This window comes from Heterocephalus glaber, unplaced genomic scaffold (genome assembly GCF_053883595.1).
Source record: "Heterocephalus glaber isolate CG9 unplaced genomic scaffold, H.glaber_assembly_v1.0 deba00000768, whole genome shotgun sequence".
Classification (NCBI taxonomy): Eukaryota; Metazoa; Chordata; class Mammalia; order Rodentia; family Bathyergidae; genus Heterocephalus; species Heterocephalus glaber.
In genome coordinates, this window is record NW_028258162.1 from 2,125,395 (window position 1) to 2,140,906 (window position 15,512).

Sequence of the window (15,512 nt, forward strand, 5' to 3'; positions counted from 1 at the left end):
ACAGGTTTGAGGCCAGCCTGGGCTATGTTATGAGCCCAAGGCCATCCTGCACTACATGCGCCGCCCTGTCTCAAAAACCCAGAGAGTCTGTGTGGGTCTGTGAGCAAGGGGAGTCGGGCGGCCTTGAGAGCAGATAGGGGGCTCGTCATGACCCCATGGCATCTGCGTTGGTGACTCCCCTGCGTGTGGATCTGTCCCCCAGGGCGTGGAGTCATGTGAGTATCCGTGCCAGGGTGGACCCTGGCCTGAGTGTGTGCCCTGGTGCTGATGGGCTTCTTTTCCATCCCCAGGGTCTTGAGGGACCATGGCGCTGCCCTGGGAGCATGCAGGACTCTGTCTGGCTGTGGCTCTGGTCGTGGCGATGGGGCCGAGCCCGGGCGTGGCGGGGCCGTGGCAGGACTGCACGGGTGCCCAGTGCCCGCTGCTGGAGAACTGCATCGAGGAAGCGCTGGAGCCAGGTGCGTGCTGTGCCACCTGTGTGCGGCACGGCTGCGCCTGCGAGGGTTACCAGTACTACGACTGTGTACAGGGCGGCTTTGTGGATGGCCGCGTGCCCGCTGGGCAGTCCTACTTCGTGGACTTCGGCAGCACAGAGTGCTCCTGCCCGCCGGGCGGTGGCAAGATCAGCTGCCAGTTCATGCTGTGCCCAGAGCTGCCGCCCAATTGCATCGAGGCCGCAGTGGTGGCTGACAGCTGCCCGCAGTGTGGCCAGGTGGGCTGTGTCCACTCTGGCCGGAAGTACCCTGCTGGCCACACCGTTCACCTGTCAGCCTGCCGGGCGTGCCACTGCCCCGACGCTGGCGGAGAACTCATCTGCTACCAGCTTCCTGGCTGCCACGGGAACTTCTCGGACACCGAGGAGGGGGACCCTGAGCGGCACTATGAAGACCCCTACAGTTATGACCAGGAGGTGGCCGAGGGGGAGGCTGTGTCGGCCCTGGTGGGCGAGGCCCAGGAGGAGGCAGGGCGCGCCCCAGCTGCCCTGGGAGGCGGGGTGCAGCCTCCATCCACCATCCAGACCTCTCCCTGGTCAGCCGCTCTCCCCAGGCCCACAGCAGCGGCTGCCTTGGGTCCTCCGGCCCCTGTGCAGGCCAAAGCCAGGAGGGTGACAGAGGATACTGAAGAGGAAGAGGAGGAAGAGGAAGCAGCAGTCACGCAGCAGCTGGCAGCAGGTGGCCCTGAGGTGCTGGACAGGCTGCCCACCACGGCCCCAGCTGGATCCACTGTAGCTGTCCAGGAGGAGGGGGCAGAAGCCGAGGCAGGACCCGAGGACAACCTCATCCCGGATGCCCAGGCCACCCCTCGAAGTGCTGGGCAGGAGGGTCCCGCACCCCTGCCAGGGTCAGGCCCTGCCCATGTCATCCCGTCACTGGCCACGCGGAGCCCTCCTGAGGGGCCTGTCAAACCCAGCGCCCAGCCCATCCTGGGTGAGCCCCTGCACAAGGAGGCCCGGGTCCTGCCCACCCAGGAAGTGCCCAAGCACCGGCTGGCTCTGCCCCGTCCCCAGGCAGAGGAGGACACAGACCCCAACTCTGTCCATTCTGTCCCCAGAGGCAGCTCTGAAGGTAGGAGACCCTTTTCTGCTTCCTCCAGGGGAGCTGGTCACCACCCGGGGCCTCGAACAGATGGCTCCTGTGGGTGTCCTGGGAGGTGCGGGTTCCCTCGCGGGATCCCTCATCAAAGCAGGGGTCTTCTGGGGTGAGGTAGGGCCTGTGAGCATCTCAGCAGGACGTGTAGGGCTTTGTGGACCTTCTCCCTCCTCCTCCCCCTCGCCTGATCTGCAAAGCCCCACTGGCCTCCTGGCCAGGCAGCTTCCTGCCCCTGGGCCTCTGTGGCACTCGCACACCTCCTCCTGAGATGCCTTCCAGGCATCTGCATGGCTTCTTTCTTCCCTCTGCTCAGGTCTCCTCTCCAGGGATTCCTTTCCTGACCACCCACCTTTCTTCTTAATCCCTTTTAATTTCTCCTAACGATAGCTGACACAACGGTATGTAGTTCCTCAGATGCTTGCTTATTGTTATTGTATGGTTGAGCACTGGAAGGGAGTCACATCTGGCACACTGAGCCCCAGAGCCTCCGGGAGGGCTGGGTGCACAGTTGGTGCTCCGTGAGTGTAGGAGGAGTGGATCTCTCAGGCCACCTCCTCTTTTAGCCTCCCTCCTCCCTGGGTTTCCCTTGCTGCCGATACTGTCCCTGCCAGCACCTCCCCCAGGAAGCCAACTGGGGATCTTTGGGTCTCCCCTACCCCCGCAGCTCTGTTTTCCCCCCACCCCTCTCAGGTGCTCTGGGAGGTGTTTGGTTTCCAGGGGTCTGTTCCCGGTCAACCCCTCTGCAAGCTTTGCTCAGATGTCAGCAGTGAGCAGGGCCAGGGGCCTGGGGAGGCGGGGATGGCCCAGGGGGTTGGGTCCCCGGTGTGGGTGGTACAGGGGGAGGCCTGGCTGGGATGGGGAGGGAGGCTTCCTGGAGGGGGAGCAGGGGCTCTGGGTTTCTCCAGAGTCCCATGCTGCGTCCTGCTCTCCGTGGTTATATGGCCTTGGCCGTCTCTGCTGCTTCTTGGACACTGCTGGGCATGGACTGTGTGCAGCCTGTGCCCTCCCACTGCAGCGAAGGTGGGTGATCTGCAGAGCCCCTGCCCCGTGCCTGGCTGGAGGTCCCCGCTATCCTGTTGTGAGCGCCTCCTGCTCCCCCGGCCCAAGCCTGGAGCCCGAGGGGCACACAGGGGGTTCTGATGAGCTGCATGTGTGCCGTATGCTCAGAGGGGTGCAGCTGGTTGGGGAGCAGGCCCAGCAGTGTTTCCAAAGCACATGCAGCCCTGGCCCTCGTACTGCCCGCCCGCCCGCCTCCTGCTGCGGGGAGGGGGCTTCTCTGGGGCACTGGGCTGTGCAGTCTGGGGAACTGCTTTGCTCTTGGGCCCAGGTTGGCTTTTTTCTCTCCCCTGGGCTCTCTCAGTTGGATGTGGGCATGGCTTTTGATGAAGGCCCCTTCCCCAGGATGAGGGCTGTCCCAGAGAGGAGCATGAGCCCACAAGGCGGGCAGCCGCAGCTCTGGGTGTGCAGGGAATGGAACGCAAGATGGTGTGTGGGGTGGGTCCCAGGACCTAGGCCCTGGCCATATAAACATCCATCACCCCTTTGTCTTTCTTCTGGCTACCCAGGGGTCACCTGTCACCCCCAATATGTGTGCTCTGGCTCCATGACCCACATAACTTGGGCAGGTGGCTGGCCACCTTGTGCTTCAGTTTCTCCATCGCTCAGCTGCAGAGAAGGCCCTGTTTTGAGGGTTAAATGAGCTAGATCATGCCAGTGCTTGGCATGGAGCTGAGTAATTAGAAGTGTGAGCATTATTACCCGCCATCTGCTCCCCAGAAATGTTCTGGGAGCACCCCATCTGTGCCGGGTCGGGCAGGGAGCCACGCAGGAGCAGCTTCCCCCGCCCCTGGGCTGTGACGGGGGTGGAGGGCACCAGGCAGATAAACAGCCCTGGGTGACAGGAGGCCTTGTGGGTGGGGGTCGGGCTGCCTGATGGGACATCTGGATAGGGAAGTGGGATTTGGACCTGGCTGCTGTTGTAGGGGAGGGCTGGGAGGGGTGTCCTCAGTCCTGGTGGGGCCTTGGATGGAGAAGCTGGGGTGGCTGTTCCAGGGCAACCTGCAAGAGGCTGCAATGGGCTGGAAATGACCCCCCAGCCATGTTGCCATGGCAGCCTGGGGCCTGGAGAAGGAGGTTCCCAGCCATCACCCCAGGCCCTGACTTGGGGCGGGGGGTCCTGTGTAGGAGTGGAGCTGTGCCAGGGATCCTCGGCGTGCCGGCCCTGCCTCTGAGCGCCTCCAGATGTGGCCTAATGGGAGCCACATGCTCGGCGCCCAGGGCTGGGAGAGGGAGCCTGATGTCTGCTGTCACTGGGGGACTTTGGGAGCACGGGTTTTCCTGGGGGGCCGGCAGCTCCTGCCCCTGCCATGCGGAGACCCTTGGGGTAGGCGGCCCTCAGGAGGTCAGGAGGTACAGTCCCGGCTGGGACCAGGCCCCGTACAACCTGTGTGCCAGGGAAGTGGGGCATCATGGGGCCCCTTCCTGGGGTCTCCAGTTCCCGGATTCTCCAAGGCAGGGGTCTCTGACTGCTGGGATGCCAGACAGCTGAGAAACTCAGTTGCAGACGCCACGTAGCACTGTGACTTGTGCCAGGCACTGTTGTGGGAAGTGTGGTAATTAAGCCCTTTCATCCCCACAGCAGCCCTGATCCGTTTCCGGGAGTGGAAGGTGAGCTTCACAGAGTGCAGGAGCTATGGGCCCGTGGGCGGGTTTGGGAACCTGCGGGAGATCCTGGAGGGAAGTGGGATTTGGACCTCAGAGCCCCGCGGCTATCCTTGGGAATGGCTGGGGGCATCCAGGAGAGCAGGTCCGGGCGTATTCCTCCTGGTGGCGGTCACCGGGGTCTTGGACACGATCCCCCAAGCCCTGTTGCCTCTGGAGATGCTGAGCACACGGGGCTGCAGCTGCATTGCAGACCAACGGGGAGGCGGCGCCCAGCTGCCCAGGAGAGGGGGAGCCACGGGCTGGGGACGATTGCAGGTGTTCACTGTGTGCCGGCCACTCTGTTATCGCAGCCATCCGTACTGTGACAATAGATCATTCATGCCGTGACCGAGGTGTGTCCCCAGAAGGAAGTGCTGGCCCCGCTTTGGCTGGGAATGTGGCAGCCGCGTTGGTGGGAACATGGTCAGTTAAACATCGTGGGCCCCCAGGATGAGGGGGAAAGGACCTGCTGCACTGCCGAACCCTGAAAACACTGCAGAGAAGCCCTGCCCCTGGATGACATTTGTCCCTTCCGTAAATGGGCTCTGCGTGGCCTCTCAGGGTCACCGCTGGGCAGAACTCCAAGACAGGTGTCCTGAGCAGACGACCAGGGCCCAGCTGCCAGCCAGGTGGGCCGGTGATGACCCCAAGGTGACCACAGACTGAGACTTCCAAAACTGTGAACCCAAAGAAATCCTACCTGCTTTAAATTGATTTTCTCAGGTGTTTCGTTCCAGCGATAAAAGGCTGACACCCACAGAAACCCCTCCTGTGCCAAGTGTGGTGGCGTACACCTGTAACACCAGCACTTGAGAGGCTGAGGCAGGAGGATTGCTGAGAGTTCAAGGCCAGCCTGGACGACACAGGGCGACACTGTCCCAAAAACCCAAAAGGAAAAATCCCTTTTTGTAAGGGTGGAAGCATGAAGCCTGCCCACGGCCCAGGGCAAGTGTGTGTGGGCCCAGCTCAGAACCCAGGTCTGTTGGGGCCTTAATGCTGCCTCTCTTGCCTGCTCCTGGACAGGCACCCTGGGCTGGACACCAGCCTGTGCCCTGGCTCGCCGTGTGACCACTGGGCACATTGCTCAGTTGCCCTGGGCCTGGACCGGCCCCTCTGTCGGTCAGAGGGCTTGCAGATGGCTGCCTCCTCAGCTGCCTTCTGTGTTGGAAGAAGCCCACGCCAGGCACCACGTGTTGGGCCTGTTGCACACTAGGGCTCTGCTGAGGCCGGGCCATGCCTGTGTCCTTGGTCTCCTGTGTCCCGGGGCCTTTCGGAATCTGGGAAGCCCTGGGCTCTGTGCTGTGGCTTCCCTGATGTCAACGCATCTGCCTGCCAGCATCGCCTAGGCTGGGCCCACCTTGGGTGGCCTCTGGCTCCTGTGTCCTGCAGCGCTGGGGTTCTTCAGGGAGGTTCACCTTCTGGCTGAGGCCAGCACTGCATGGACCAGCGCTTTCCTGGGGCCTCCACCCCTGTGTCCCTGCTGGGAAAGGTAGCTTGGGTCAAGTTTCAGCCTGGCCCTCAGCAAGTGAATTCCCGCTTCTGCCTTCCCAGCTGTGTGACCTCAGGCAAGTGACTCACCCTCTCTGAGCCTTAGTTTCGACCTCCTAAGATGTGGTAATCTCAGGATTACTGGGAGAGTGGGTGAGATGTCCTAGAGCAGTGCCCAGGGCCACGAGTTCCTTTCCTTTTCCTGCCAGAGGATCGCTGGGCTCTGGCTCTGGACGGGGGCTGGGTTTGTGTTTTTGTTTAAGTGAGCAAATTGTGTTTTCTGTGGGTCAGAAGCTGGCCCAGCTTTCAAAAGAGCTAAGGGCCAGGCCTGCTGGGGCTGGGCGAGGGGGCGGTGCTCAGCCACTTGCTTCCTGCCCCCACCCTGTTTGTCATCCAGCTGCACTGTGTGTTCTCCCCCATGGGCCTCCCCACGCTCCACGCTCCCGCCAGCCTCTGCCAGCCAAGTGAGCAGAGGCCGAGCCAGCGCCCGTGGGCCCTGCCATTTCTGCGTGCCGGTCTCCCTCTGTGTCGCTGCTCAGGGCCGGCGTGCCATGCCTGTTCACCCCTGTATGAGCATCTGGCTGCGAAGCCTGGTGACGCTCCCTCCAGAAAGGGCAGCCATCACTCTGCCCATTTTACAGTAGGGGACTGAGGCCCAGGGAAGTCGCTGGCCCGTGACAGGCAGGGCAGGGATGCAGGCACAGGCTCAGGTGGGTTGGAAACCCCGAGCAGTGGAGCGGCTCTTGGGAGGAGTCACAGGGCTGACAGAGCCTTGACCCCGGGCACAGCAGCTGCATGGCTGTGGCGATTGCCAGGGAGCTGTGGATGCTCAGCGCGGCCCATAACTTTGGATTTTCCAACAGAAGCCTGGGATCTGGAATTGCACGCAAAAGCTCCCAACTTGTACATATTGGCAGTTAATTCGGATATTTCAAGGCGCCAGCAAAGCATGCAGTGGGCACAAACTCGCTGCTGCAACGTCGACTCACAGAGCTCGGTCTCTCCACTCTGTCCTGCCCTGATTACGCCTCTGGGTGACTCGGACTCCAAGAGGCCCAGTGCTGGGTGAGGAAGGGGCCAGGACCCGGGAGTCCTGACCTCCAGCTCAGCGCCCTTGCCCAGGCCTCTCTCGCAGCCGGCTTGAAGCTGGTGACAAAGTTTCACGAAGGGCTCTGTGCAGCGCTAAGGTGTGGTGAGGGGCACTGGGCTGGCGGAGGGAAGAGCCATCACCCCCAGGACTGGCAAGAGCGGAGGCTATGGCTGTGGCTGTGGCTGTAGCCTTGGGTACAGAGGCAGCCCCGATGCCTGGGGAGCCTCCCTGGGCTGTGAGGAGGCGGGAGCTGGGGGGTCTGTGGGGAGGATGGCGGTGGACCTGGCAAGGGACCAGGGCCCTGCGATTGTACACCTCCGGCATGGGCGTGGCCACGCTTCCTGGAAGGGGCGGCCCAGGCTCCTGGGCAAGGGCTGCTCACGCTGGCCCTCTGTAGGTGGAGCAAGCCGCGACCAGGCCTCACAATTCCTTGTCTATCGCCACATGGCCCTGGCAGCAGGATGCAGGAGCAGAGAGGCTGGGGGTCTTGGCCGAGGTCACTCAGCAGCAGGGAAACAGCAGGGCTCTGGAGCTCTGGGTGGGACCCTGGCTTCCTAGACCAGCTTGTGACTATCAGCAGTGAATATGCTATCCCTCGGGGTGTGGGCTTTGGGGCTCGCTACCCTGGCCTCTCCTGGGCACCTCTGGCCATTGTGACCGCCTTCCAGGGGCTGCTTGTCTTGCAGCCTGCAGGAGGATGGATTTATTTTAGGGGGAAGGGCAGGGAGTCAGGTAGGGCAGTACCTGCTCAAGGTGTGGGGCACAGGTGTAAACATAGCCCCAGGATGGAGGGAAGGTGCTGGGTGGCGTCCATGGGAGTTTGGGTTAGGAAGAGCCCCAGCCTGGCCTGCGGCATCCCATTGGGAGCTCTGCACCCCCAGACTCACAGTCTCCAAACCCCACCAGCGCAGGAGAGCCTGGTGACTGCCCAGGGCACCTGCTCCCTCCTCTCCAGGCAGCGATCCTGAGGCACCACCTTCTGGCACTGTACAGGAAGCCAGCCTGCATGGCACTAGCGCCCGCTCCCTGTCTGCCTCTAAGAGAAAAGCACAGGTCCAATTGTTTCATAATGTGATGCTGTTTTTATTTCTTAAATAAGTCACTACCTATCACGACATGTTAAAAAAAAGTACGGTGATCTAGAGGTGTAGCTTCGTAGCAGGGCTCTTGCCAATGTGGGAGAGGCCCTAGCTGTGACCCCCAGCACCACACACACCAAAGAGAGTGTTTATATCTGTGTCATAATTAAATCCTGGCCCAGGAAAATCAAAACTGCCTTCTTATTAAACTATATGTACAATGGCCTAGGAATTGTATTAAACTAGAAGAAAATGAATGATACAGAGAATTAGGTCATAAGGCTCATCTATAAATAATACTTACAATCGCTTCTCGGCCTTTTGGCTAAGATCAAGTGTATAAATAATACTCACAAAACACTCTGCCAACACGAAGAATTCCACCCAACTTCAGTTTGTGCAGACATTTCAGTTTCTTAGTGAAAGAGAATTTACAGAATTATAGGAAAGTGAGGCCTTTTTGTCCTTGGGTCATCAGACTGCTTAGCCACCTCCTCCCTCAGCTTCCTAGAGCAGCTGGAAGCCGGGCGCCGGGGCCTGTACGGAGCCCTCTTTGGGAGCTGGGGCTCTGCTATCCTAGTACTCAACATCCCGAGACACCCCCGGGACCTGACCCACAGCAGGGAGCTGAGACCGACCCACTGGGGCTGTCTTGGGGGGGAGGCGCAGCAAAGAGTCCCAACCCCGTTACTGGCCAGTGCCGTCTTTTGTTTGAGATACACACATATAAACGTGTGCATATGGGTGCTTGTGTACATACAAATACACATCATGGTTCCTTCATATTTGCAGTGGGTTGATTCCAGGGGCCCCCTTGAATACCAATATTCAAGGGTGCTCAAGCCCCTGCATATAGTCATAGTATTCGTGCAAAACCTACACATGTCCTGTGGGCACAGGACTGCGAGCCCTGGACCGCTGGTAACGTGGCCCCATGAGGTCTTACATTTTTTAGCCTCATGATGTGATTTTTAGCAGCAATTTTCATGCCTGACTGCACGGTGCTCAGGTGCTCATGGTGCTGCACGTTGGGACTCAAGGTGCAGTGCTGACCCCACTTCCTGTGCCTGCCACATAGAGTTGAAGGGGACCTCGTGGGTCAGACTTTACACAGGGCTGTGCAGCTTGCCCGGTAGGACGCAGCGATGACGGGTGCAGTATTTCACCTCACGTATGTGTGCCTGGAAGACAGGTGTTTAGTAAGTACACATGTAAGCTTTCTTATTTAACTTTATAAAAGTTTAAAAAATTCACGTTTGCAGCACACCCATGTGTACACTCTTGGTGTGGCGTTGGTCTGTGTACATAGCGCATCTCAGTTCCTTTCTTCATCCCTTCCCTCCTCTTCCTCCCTGCTCCCTCCATCACTTGATCCCCTGCCCCTTTGAGAAGAACTGTCTTCCTGCTTCCTACGTCTGTCTTTTTATCTTGCTCTTTATTTATAATTTGGTTTTCTCATAAGCGATATTGAAGCTTGTGTGTCTGATTTATTTTACTCACTATTATTGTCTCAAGGCACATCCATTTTCCTTCAAATGACGTGTTTACTCTTCTTTATGGCAGAGTAGTACTCCACTGTGTAAATACCACATTCTCTTTATCCATTCACCTTCTGATGGACATACAGGCCTCTTCCAGGATTTGGCTCTTATGAACTGTGCTGCTGTAAACACGAGTGTGCATGGATCCCTGTAGTATGATGTCTTTACCTCTTTTGGGAGGACACCTAGAATGAGAACAGCTGGGTTGAGTGCAATCTCTAATTTAGTTTCTTGAGAAATCTCTATACTGATTTCTGTACTGGTTGTACTAGTTTATATTCCCATCAACAATGTAGAAGGGTTCCTTTTTCTGCATTTGTGTCATTTCAGAAAAGATTTCAGTAAGTTAAAATATAAAAAGAAAGTTTTGGAACTTTCATGCATTAACAATAGTAAATATTTTCTGTGTCGTTCCAGACAGTTTCTCTTCACTCAGGCAGCCTCAGCCAGCCACAAATGTGGACACCTATATTTCAGTCCCCTTTAAATTATTTACAACACCTACTACAGTGCATGTGCTGAGCAAATGTTTGTTATAGAGACTGTTTAGGGAATAATGATAAGAAAAACACCAGTAGAGGCTCACTACAGATGCAGGGTTTTTTCAAATATTTTTCTCTACCGACTTGGTTGAATCCACAGATACAGAGCCAGCGGGTGTGGAGGGTTGTGTAGATGCATAGTGAACATACATGTGCGCAAGAAACACATCTATAAAGAGCAGGTGTGCATGCTGAAAACATTTGAATCATAATACTGAATCTCTAAAAAATAGACACTCTCCTCCATTATTGCCACCTACCATGACCCAGCGTGCAACACATTTATCAACACTTTGATGCCATCTGATACTTGGACCATGTTCGTATCTCTCCACTTGTCCCCAAACTCTACTGTGTAGCACATTTCATAAAAGTAGTATTTCACTAAGGGTGGTCAGCTATTGTTTACTCTTAATATCTCCTAGGTTTGCTCCTTTCTGCAAGTTTCTCCTGAGACATAATCTCCACACTATTGAGTGTCTTGTAACCTCAAATAATATAACTACTCCTTTGAACACTTTTTATAAATGTGCAGACAGTCGTAGTGGACTGGCTCGGTGAGTTTCTCTTCCCCACGTCTCCCTGGGCACTGCCCTCAGCTGATGGAGACCATTCTGAGGTCTCGGCACGTCCCTGCTGCCTCTTAGCGAGTTCTCATCTTTCCTCCCACTGAAACTCCCTGGATTTATCAGTCCCCCTGCCTGTTGGTGAATTTATCCTGTATCTTTGGCACCAGAAAATGTGTCCAAGACTCAGCCACATGTTGCACAAAGCAGTTACATCGCTGCTAACACAGTCAACGGCAGTTAAATTGCACAATTACAGTTGCTCCTTCCTGTTCCGGTGTAGAAGTAAATCACAGTTTATCGATCTACTCGGGCACTGACAGACACTTGGTCCTTTTGAGTTTGGAGCCCAAAGAGTGCAGCAGATGGGAGCTGTCCTGTGTGCGTCTTGGGAGACTTGGGTGATCCTGGGATGGCCTGGGTACCTGTGGTGGCTCTGCCATCAGAGCCAGCGTTCAGCATTAGCAGATTCTGCCATGTGCTTCACTGCTAGTCACAGCAGGGGTGCGAGGGATCCACCTTGCCTTTCATATTGGTCTCCCTGATGGCTTTCACATGTGTCCCCTCCCTCCAAAGTTAGAGTGCCCAGTGCACTTTCACCTGACATGTTGCTGTTTGGCCATGTTTAGGGTTAGGTCTCTGCCTGATTGCTGATGGTCCTGTCCAGTCTCCCATGGCTTCCGAGTATCTTGTCTCACCACCCTGGACTTGGCTTTCCACTCCTGTGGTGCTTTCTGATGAATCCATCACAGAGGTCCTTGTGTGAGGAGCACAAGCTTGAGATTGCAGTGAACTCCTGTTTACTTGTTTACTGGGGATTGGACTCAGGGCTTTTGTATTGAGCTGCACCTCCAGCCTTTTTCTTCTTTCTTTCACTAAGTGGCCCAGGCTGGGCTCACAGTTGTGATCCTCCTGCCTCAGCCTTCCAGAGTGCTGGGATTCCAGATGTGCAGTGCCACACCTGGCTGATCTTTACTTTTATGTCAGTGCATTTTATGTCCTGTGGAAGAAATCTTTGTCTTCCCTGATGTCATTATATTTTAGATGTTTTACTGTTTGACCTTTTGTGTTTAGATCTTTGTTCATCTGGAGTTTGTTTCAGGATATGGTATAGGAGTCATAATTCATTTTTCAGCTAGTCCTTGTACATAAGAAGCACATGCCATCCCATGGAGCTTTTCATCCTGCTCACAGCCCCAGTTTTTAATTTAATTTTATTATTTTTACTTGGTTTTTTGAGACAGGGTCTTGCTTTGTAGTTCAGGCTGGCCTCGAACTCACTGTGTAGCCCAGGCTGGCCTTGAACTCGTGGTGATCCTCCTGCCTCAGCCTCGGAGTGCTGTGATCACAGGTATGCCTGCCTTGCCGTCCCAGTTTGAAAACAGTGCAGCCCTAGCTGCTCTGCCCCGGTGTCGCGAGCCTGAGCAGCACCGTTCCTTCCAGTCAGAGGATCGTGAGAGGAGCTCTGATGGGAAGCCGAAGTGTCAGATGTGCAGACCTTTCTGGGGATGCCCTTCCATCCCTGTTTGGAGGCTTTGCCTTTGGCTTTTGGAGCCATTACTTTTTCCCTCCAAAACTGGCATTTCCCTCCAGGTCGAGCATTTTGGAGAGCTTTGGAAAACTCAGTCCTCAGGTGGGCGTGCTGGAGGGGACTTCGAAACCGGCCCTCCTTGGAGGATCTTGGGGCCACTTGCAGGTGGGGGGCTGGGGGCTCCATCACCCTGAGCATGCGGCCTTGGGGGACAGAGGCTCCTTGAGGCTGAGCCCCTCCCTCCGCCTCTTTCTGCTCAGACACCAGCTGCCTCTGTTCCTGGGCTTGGGGGACCTGCGACTTGGGCCCTGCCACCTGTGCTGGAGATCAGGGTCAATCAGAATAAGCCTGTCCCCTCGGCCCTGCTTCTCCGGGCCTCAGTTCTTCCAGCTGAGCAGTGGCCAGATGCGCCCTCGCAGAGGCCTGGTTCTAGGTGGCCTCAGGTGGGGAAGCAGCCCAGTCATACAGGATGCTCATCCCAGAGTGGGGACAGGGCCGGGGTGCAGGCCCCATCCAGCACACGACCGCCAGCCCCAAGCTTAGGTGGTCCGCAGGGTGGCCAGTGGCTCCCTGGGCCGGGATCTGGTGGTGCCAAGTCAGTGAGGGGCCTGCTGGGGACGGGACAGGCAGCGCCCACGTGAGAAGCATGGTGACCAGAGAGGCTGGAGGGCACCAGTAGAGCCAGGCGCTGCCAAGGGAGCAGCGGAGGGGCTGCCCATTGTGGTCTGGGAAGGCACCCAGGGGCTGAATGTGGTGCTCACGTAGGGCCCCGGCCGGTGGCTCCTGCCGTTTCTCGGCCATCTGGCCTGTCCCAGGGATCCTAGAGGAGAGCTGAACCCAGGACTCTGGCTTCTTTCTCCACTTTACAGACCTCATAAACGGACTCGAGGCACCTAGGGTGGCTGAGGAAGGCCACCTGGGCCACAGGTGTCACTGCCCCCGGCCCCCCACGGCACCCGAGCTGGCAGAAGCTATTTTCTCGCTGTTTGCTCAGGCCTGGCAAACATCCTGTTCAAACAGGGGCCCTGTGGAGGGAGGCACCCTCGTCCTTCTGCAGGTAGTGAGCGGTCCCTCCAAAGCATTTTGTGAGCCGGAATTCTTCAGGGCTCCAACATCAGGCAGAGGGGCCTGGCCAGCAGGTCGTGACCTCTGGGCAGGATTGTTTGGGAGACACATTGTCCTGGGATCAAAGGGGTAGAATCCCTGGAATTCCGGAACCTTTTTATAAGGGAACAATTTTGTAGGCCAGAGTTCTTGAATGGATAAGACCCGTGGGTGAAAAGAGACAAATTCAGAATACAAAGAGGGTAAACAGTGACAAGTCCGTTTCCTTCCTCCCTTGCCAGGGCTGGGCCTCTCTGCAGGATGGTGGCTGTCATGGGGCCTTCGGTCCCCTTCCCGAAATGCTACAGGCACAGCCACATGTCCCAAAGAGAAATGGCTCCCTGTGTCCCCTCTTCAGCACCAACGGGGTCCACGTCAGTGCATCTGACTCCTTGTGACACCTGTGTGAATCGGGTGGATCTCATGTCGATTATTTAACCTCTGGGAAAGAGGCTGTGTCCCCCCTGCTGGCAGAGGAGCAGCAGGCACGGGGCTGCCTGTGTGTGCGGGGGGGGGGGGGGGCTCATGAGGGAGACGGGCTGGGGCCCAGGTTTCTTATTACAGTGCAGTGCTTTTTCAAATAATTACACAACAGGACACTTACAATGATGAAGCACCTGGACAGTAGCTGCGTAAACTGAAGCTGTCCCTGTCCAACACGACCCCCTCCCCCGCCCTTCCCCTCTGACCCCAGCCCCCAGCGTCCTGAGCCCTCTGGATCGGCTTCTCCAGGCGCTTCCTCCGAGGAGAGTCCTGCCATATGTGTCTGTGCATCTGACTGCGTTCCCTGGCTGGGTCCCTTGTCTGGAACAGTCTTGGTCTTTGGTCTCCAGTCAGAGTTTTCTAAGCATTTTGCCCCCTAAAGGCTGCCTTGTCACCCTTTTCTTGTTTTAAGGTTCATGTGAAGCCAGTGCCCTGTGTTCCCGGGACCTGCTCCTGCCCCCAGCGGGATGTGTGACTGGGGCCGTCACCCGTGTGTGCACGGTCCCTGGCCTGCGGTGACTGCACCTCCCCTGCCGACTGGCACGTGGGCGCTGTCCAGTGCAGGGCTGGCCCGAAGGCCTGGAGTCCACAGGGTACCGCTCCTGTGCCTGCCAGTGACGTCGCTGCCCTAGGGCATTGGGTCCCCCGGGGAGGGGAGTGTGAGGTTCCCCGAGGAGTCCAGCCTCGCCCGCCCTCTCCCGCTGCAGGGGGCCCAGGTGACTGAGGGGAGGCTCTGAGAGGTAGGCGAGGCACCGGTTCCTAAGCTTCTGCTGCTCAGGGCTCGCCGCCGACCTCTGTTGCTGAATCCACTCCTGTGCCGGGGGATGGGCGGCCACTCTTACTGAGCACTTACTTCCTGCTTGCCACTCCCCGAACCCTTCAGGGGTTACTTGGCCATTTCACAGGTGCGGAGGCAGAGGCTCAGGGCACAGGTGCCTTGCCCAAGTCCTGCTCAGAGGTGACCGTGACACGCACGGGTAGAGAGTGCCACCCACAGGCGGGTGAGGGGTGGGCAGGCGAGGGTCGGGGTCTTCCGGTCACTTTCCTGAGGCTGGGCCCTTGGAGCCTCCCCTTTTCACACGTGGAGCGGACCTAGTCACAGGGAGTGTGTGTACCGAGAGCCGACGTGAGACGAAGCGAGCATGCCATCTACCCGGACTTCCTGATGCTCCTGTGGATGCTCCCTGTGCTGCCCTCCAGGGGCCCTGAGGTGCCTCGACTGATTCTTGGCACCCGAGACCTGCCAGGCTGGTGGCTGGGACAAGCAAGTCCCCTGGCAGGGATGTCGTGGAGGGATAAGGGGGAAGCGCAGAGGAAGGCTCTTCTCTGGGGTGGAGGTGGGTGGGCGGCTGCTGGCCAGGGGGAAGGGGTGACAGCAGGGGATGAAGTCCCTCACTGTCACACTTTGTCCTGTACTGGCTTTCGAGTGGGATCATGGAGCTGAGGAAGGGTGTCCAAGGCCAGGGCACGACACGGGAGGCTCAGTGGTGGTGAGGCAGGGGTGGACGTCAGTTCAGAGACAGAGGTCAGGGAGCCTCTCTCTGAGATGAGACCCCCCCCAAAAGAGGAGCTGCCTGGGAGACGGTGGCAGGTGGGGCCGGGCACAGTGAGGAGTGGAGGACGCTACACAGTGTGGCCTGTGCAAGGACCCTGGGGCAGGAACGGACCCGAAGAGTTCAAGGAGTGAATGGTGAGGCTGAGAGACAGAGGCTGGAGAAAGGAGACAAGGTGGGGTGGATATGGGGTCACACTGATATAGGAGAAATAAGAGGACTCCCAACCTGCTAAATGTCACA

General features: G+C 57.7%; 1 protein-coding gene across 2 annotated transcripts in view; it reads left to right on the top strand.

Annotated features, from left to right (window-relative positions):
• Fbln2 (fibulin 2) overlaps positions 1-15,512 on the top strand; it is a 66,899-nt gene that overhangs the window by 24,435 nt on the left and 26,952 nt on the right. For both annotated transcript variants that reach the window (XM_004859988.4, XM_004859989.4), the window contains exon 2: positions 291-1,565. In XM_004859988.4, the coding sequence (XP_004860045.1) occupies positions 305-1,565 (1,261 nt within the window). In that variant the 5' untranslated portion in view covers positions 291-304. The remainder of the gene's footprint in view (positions 1-290; positions 1,566-15,512) is intronic.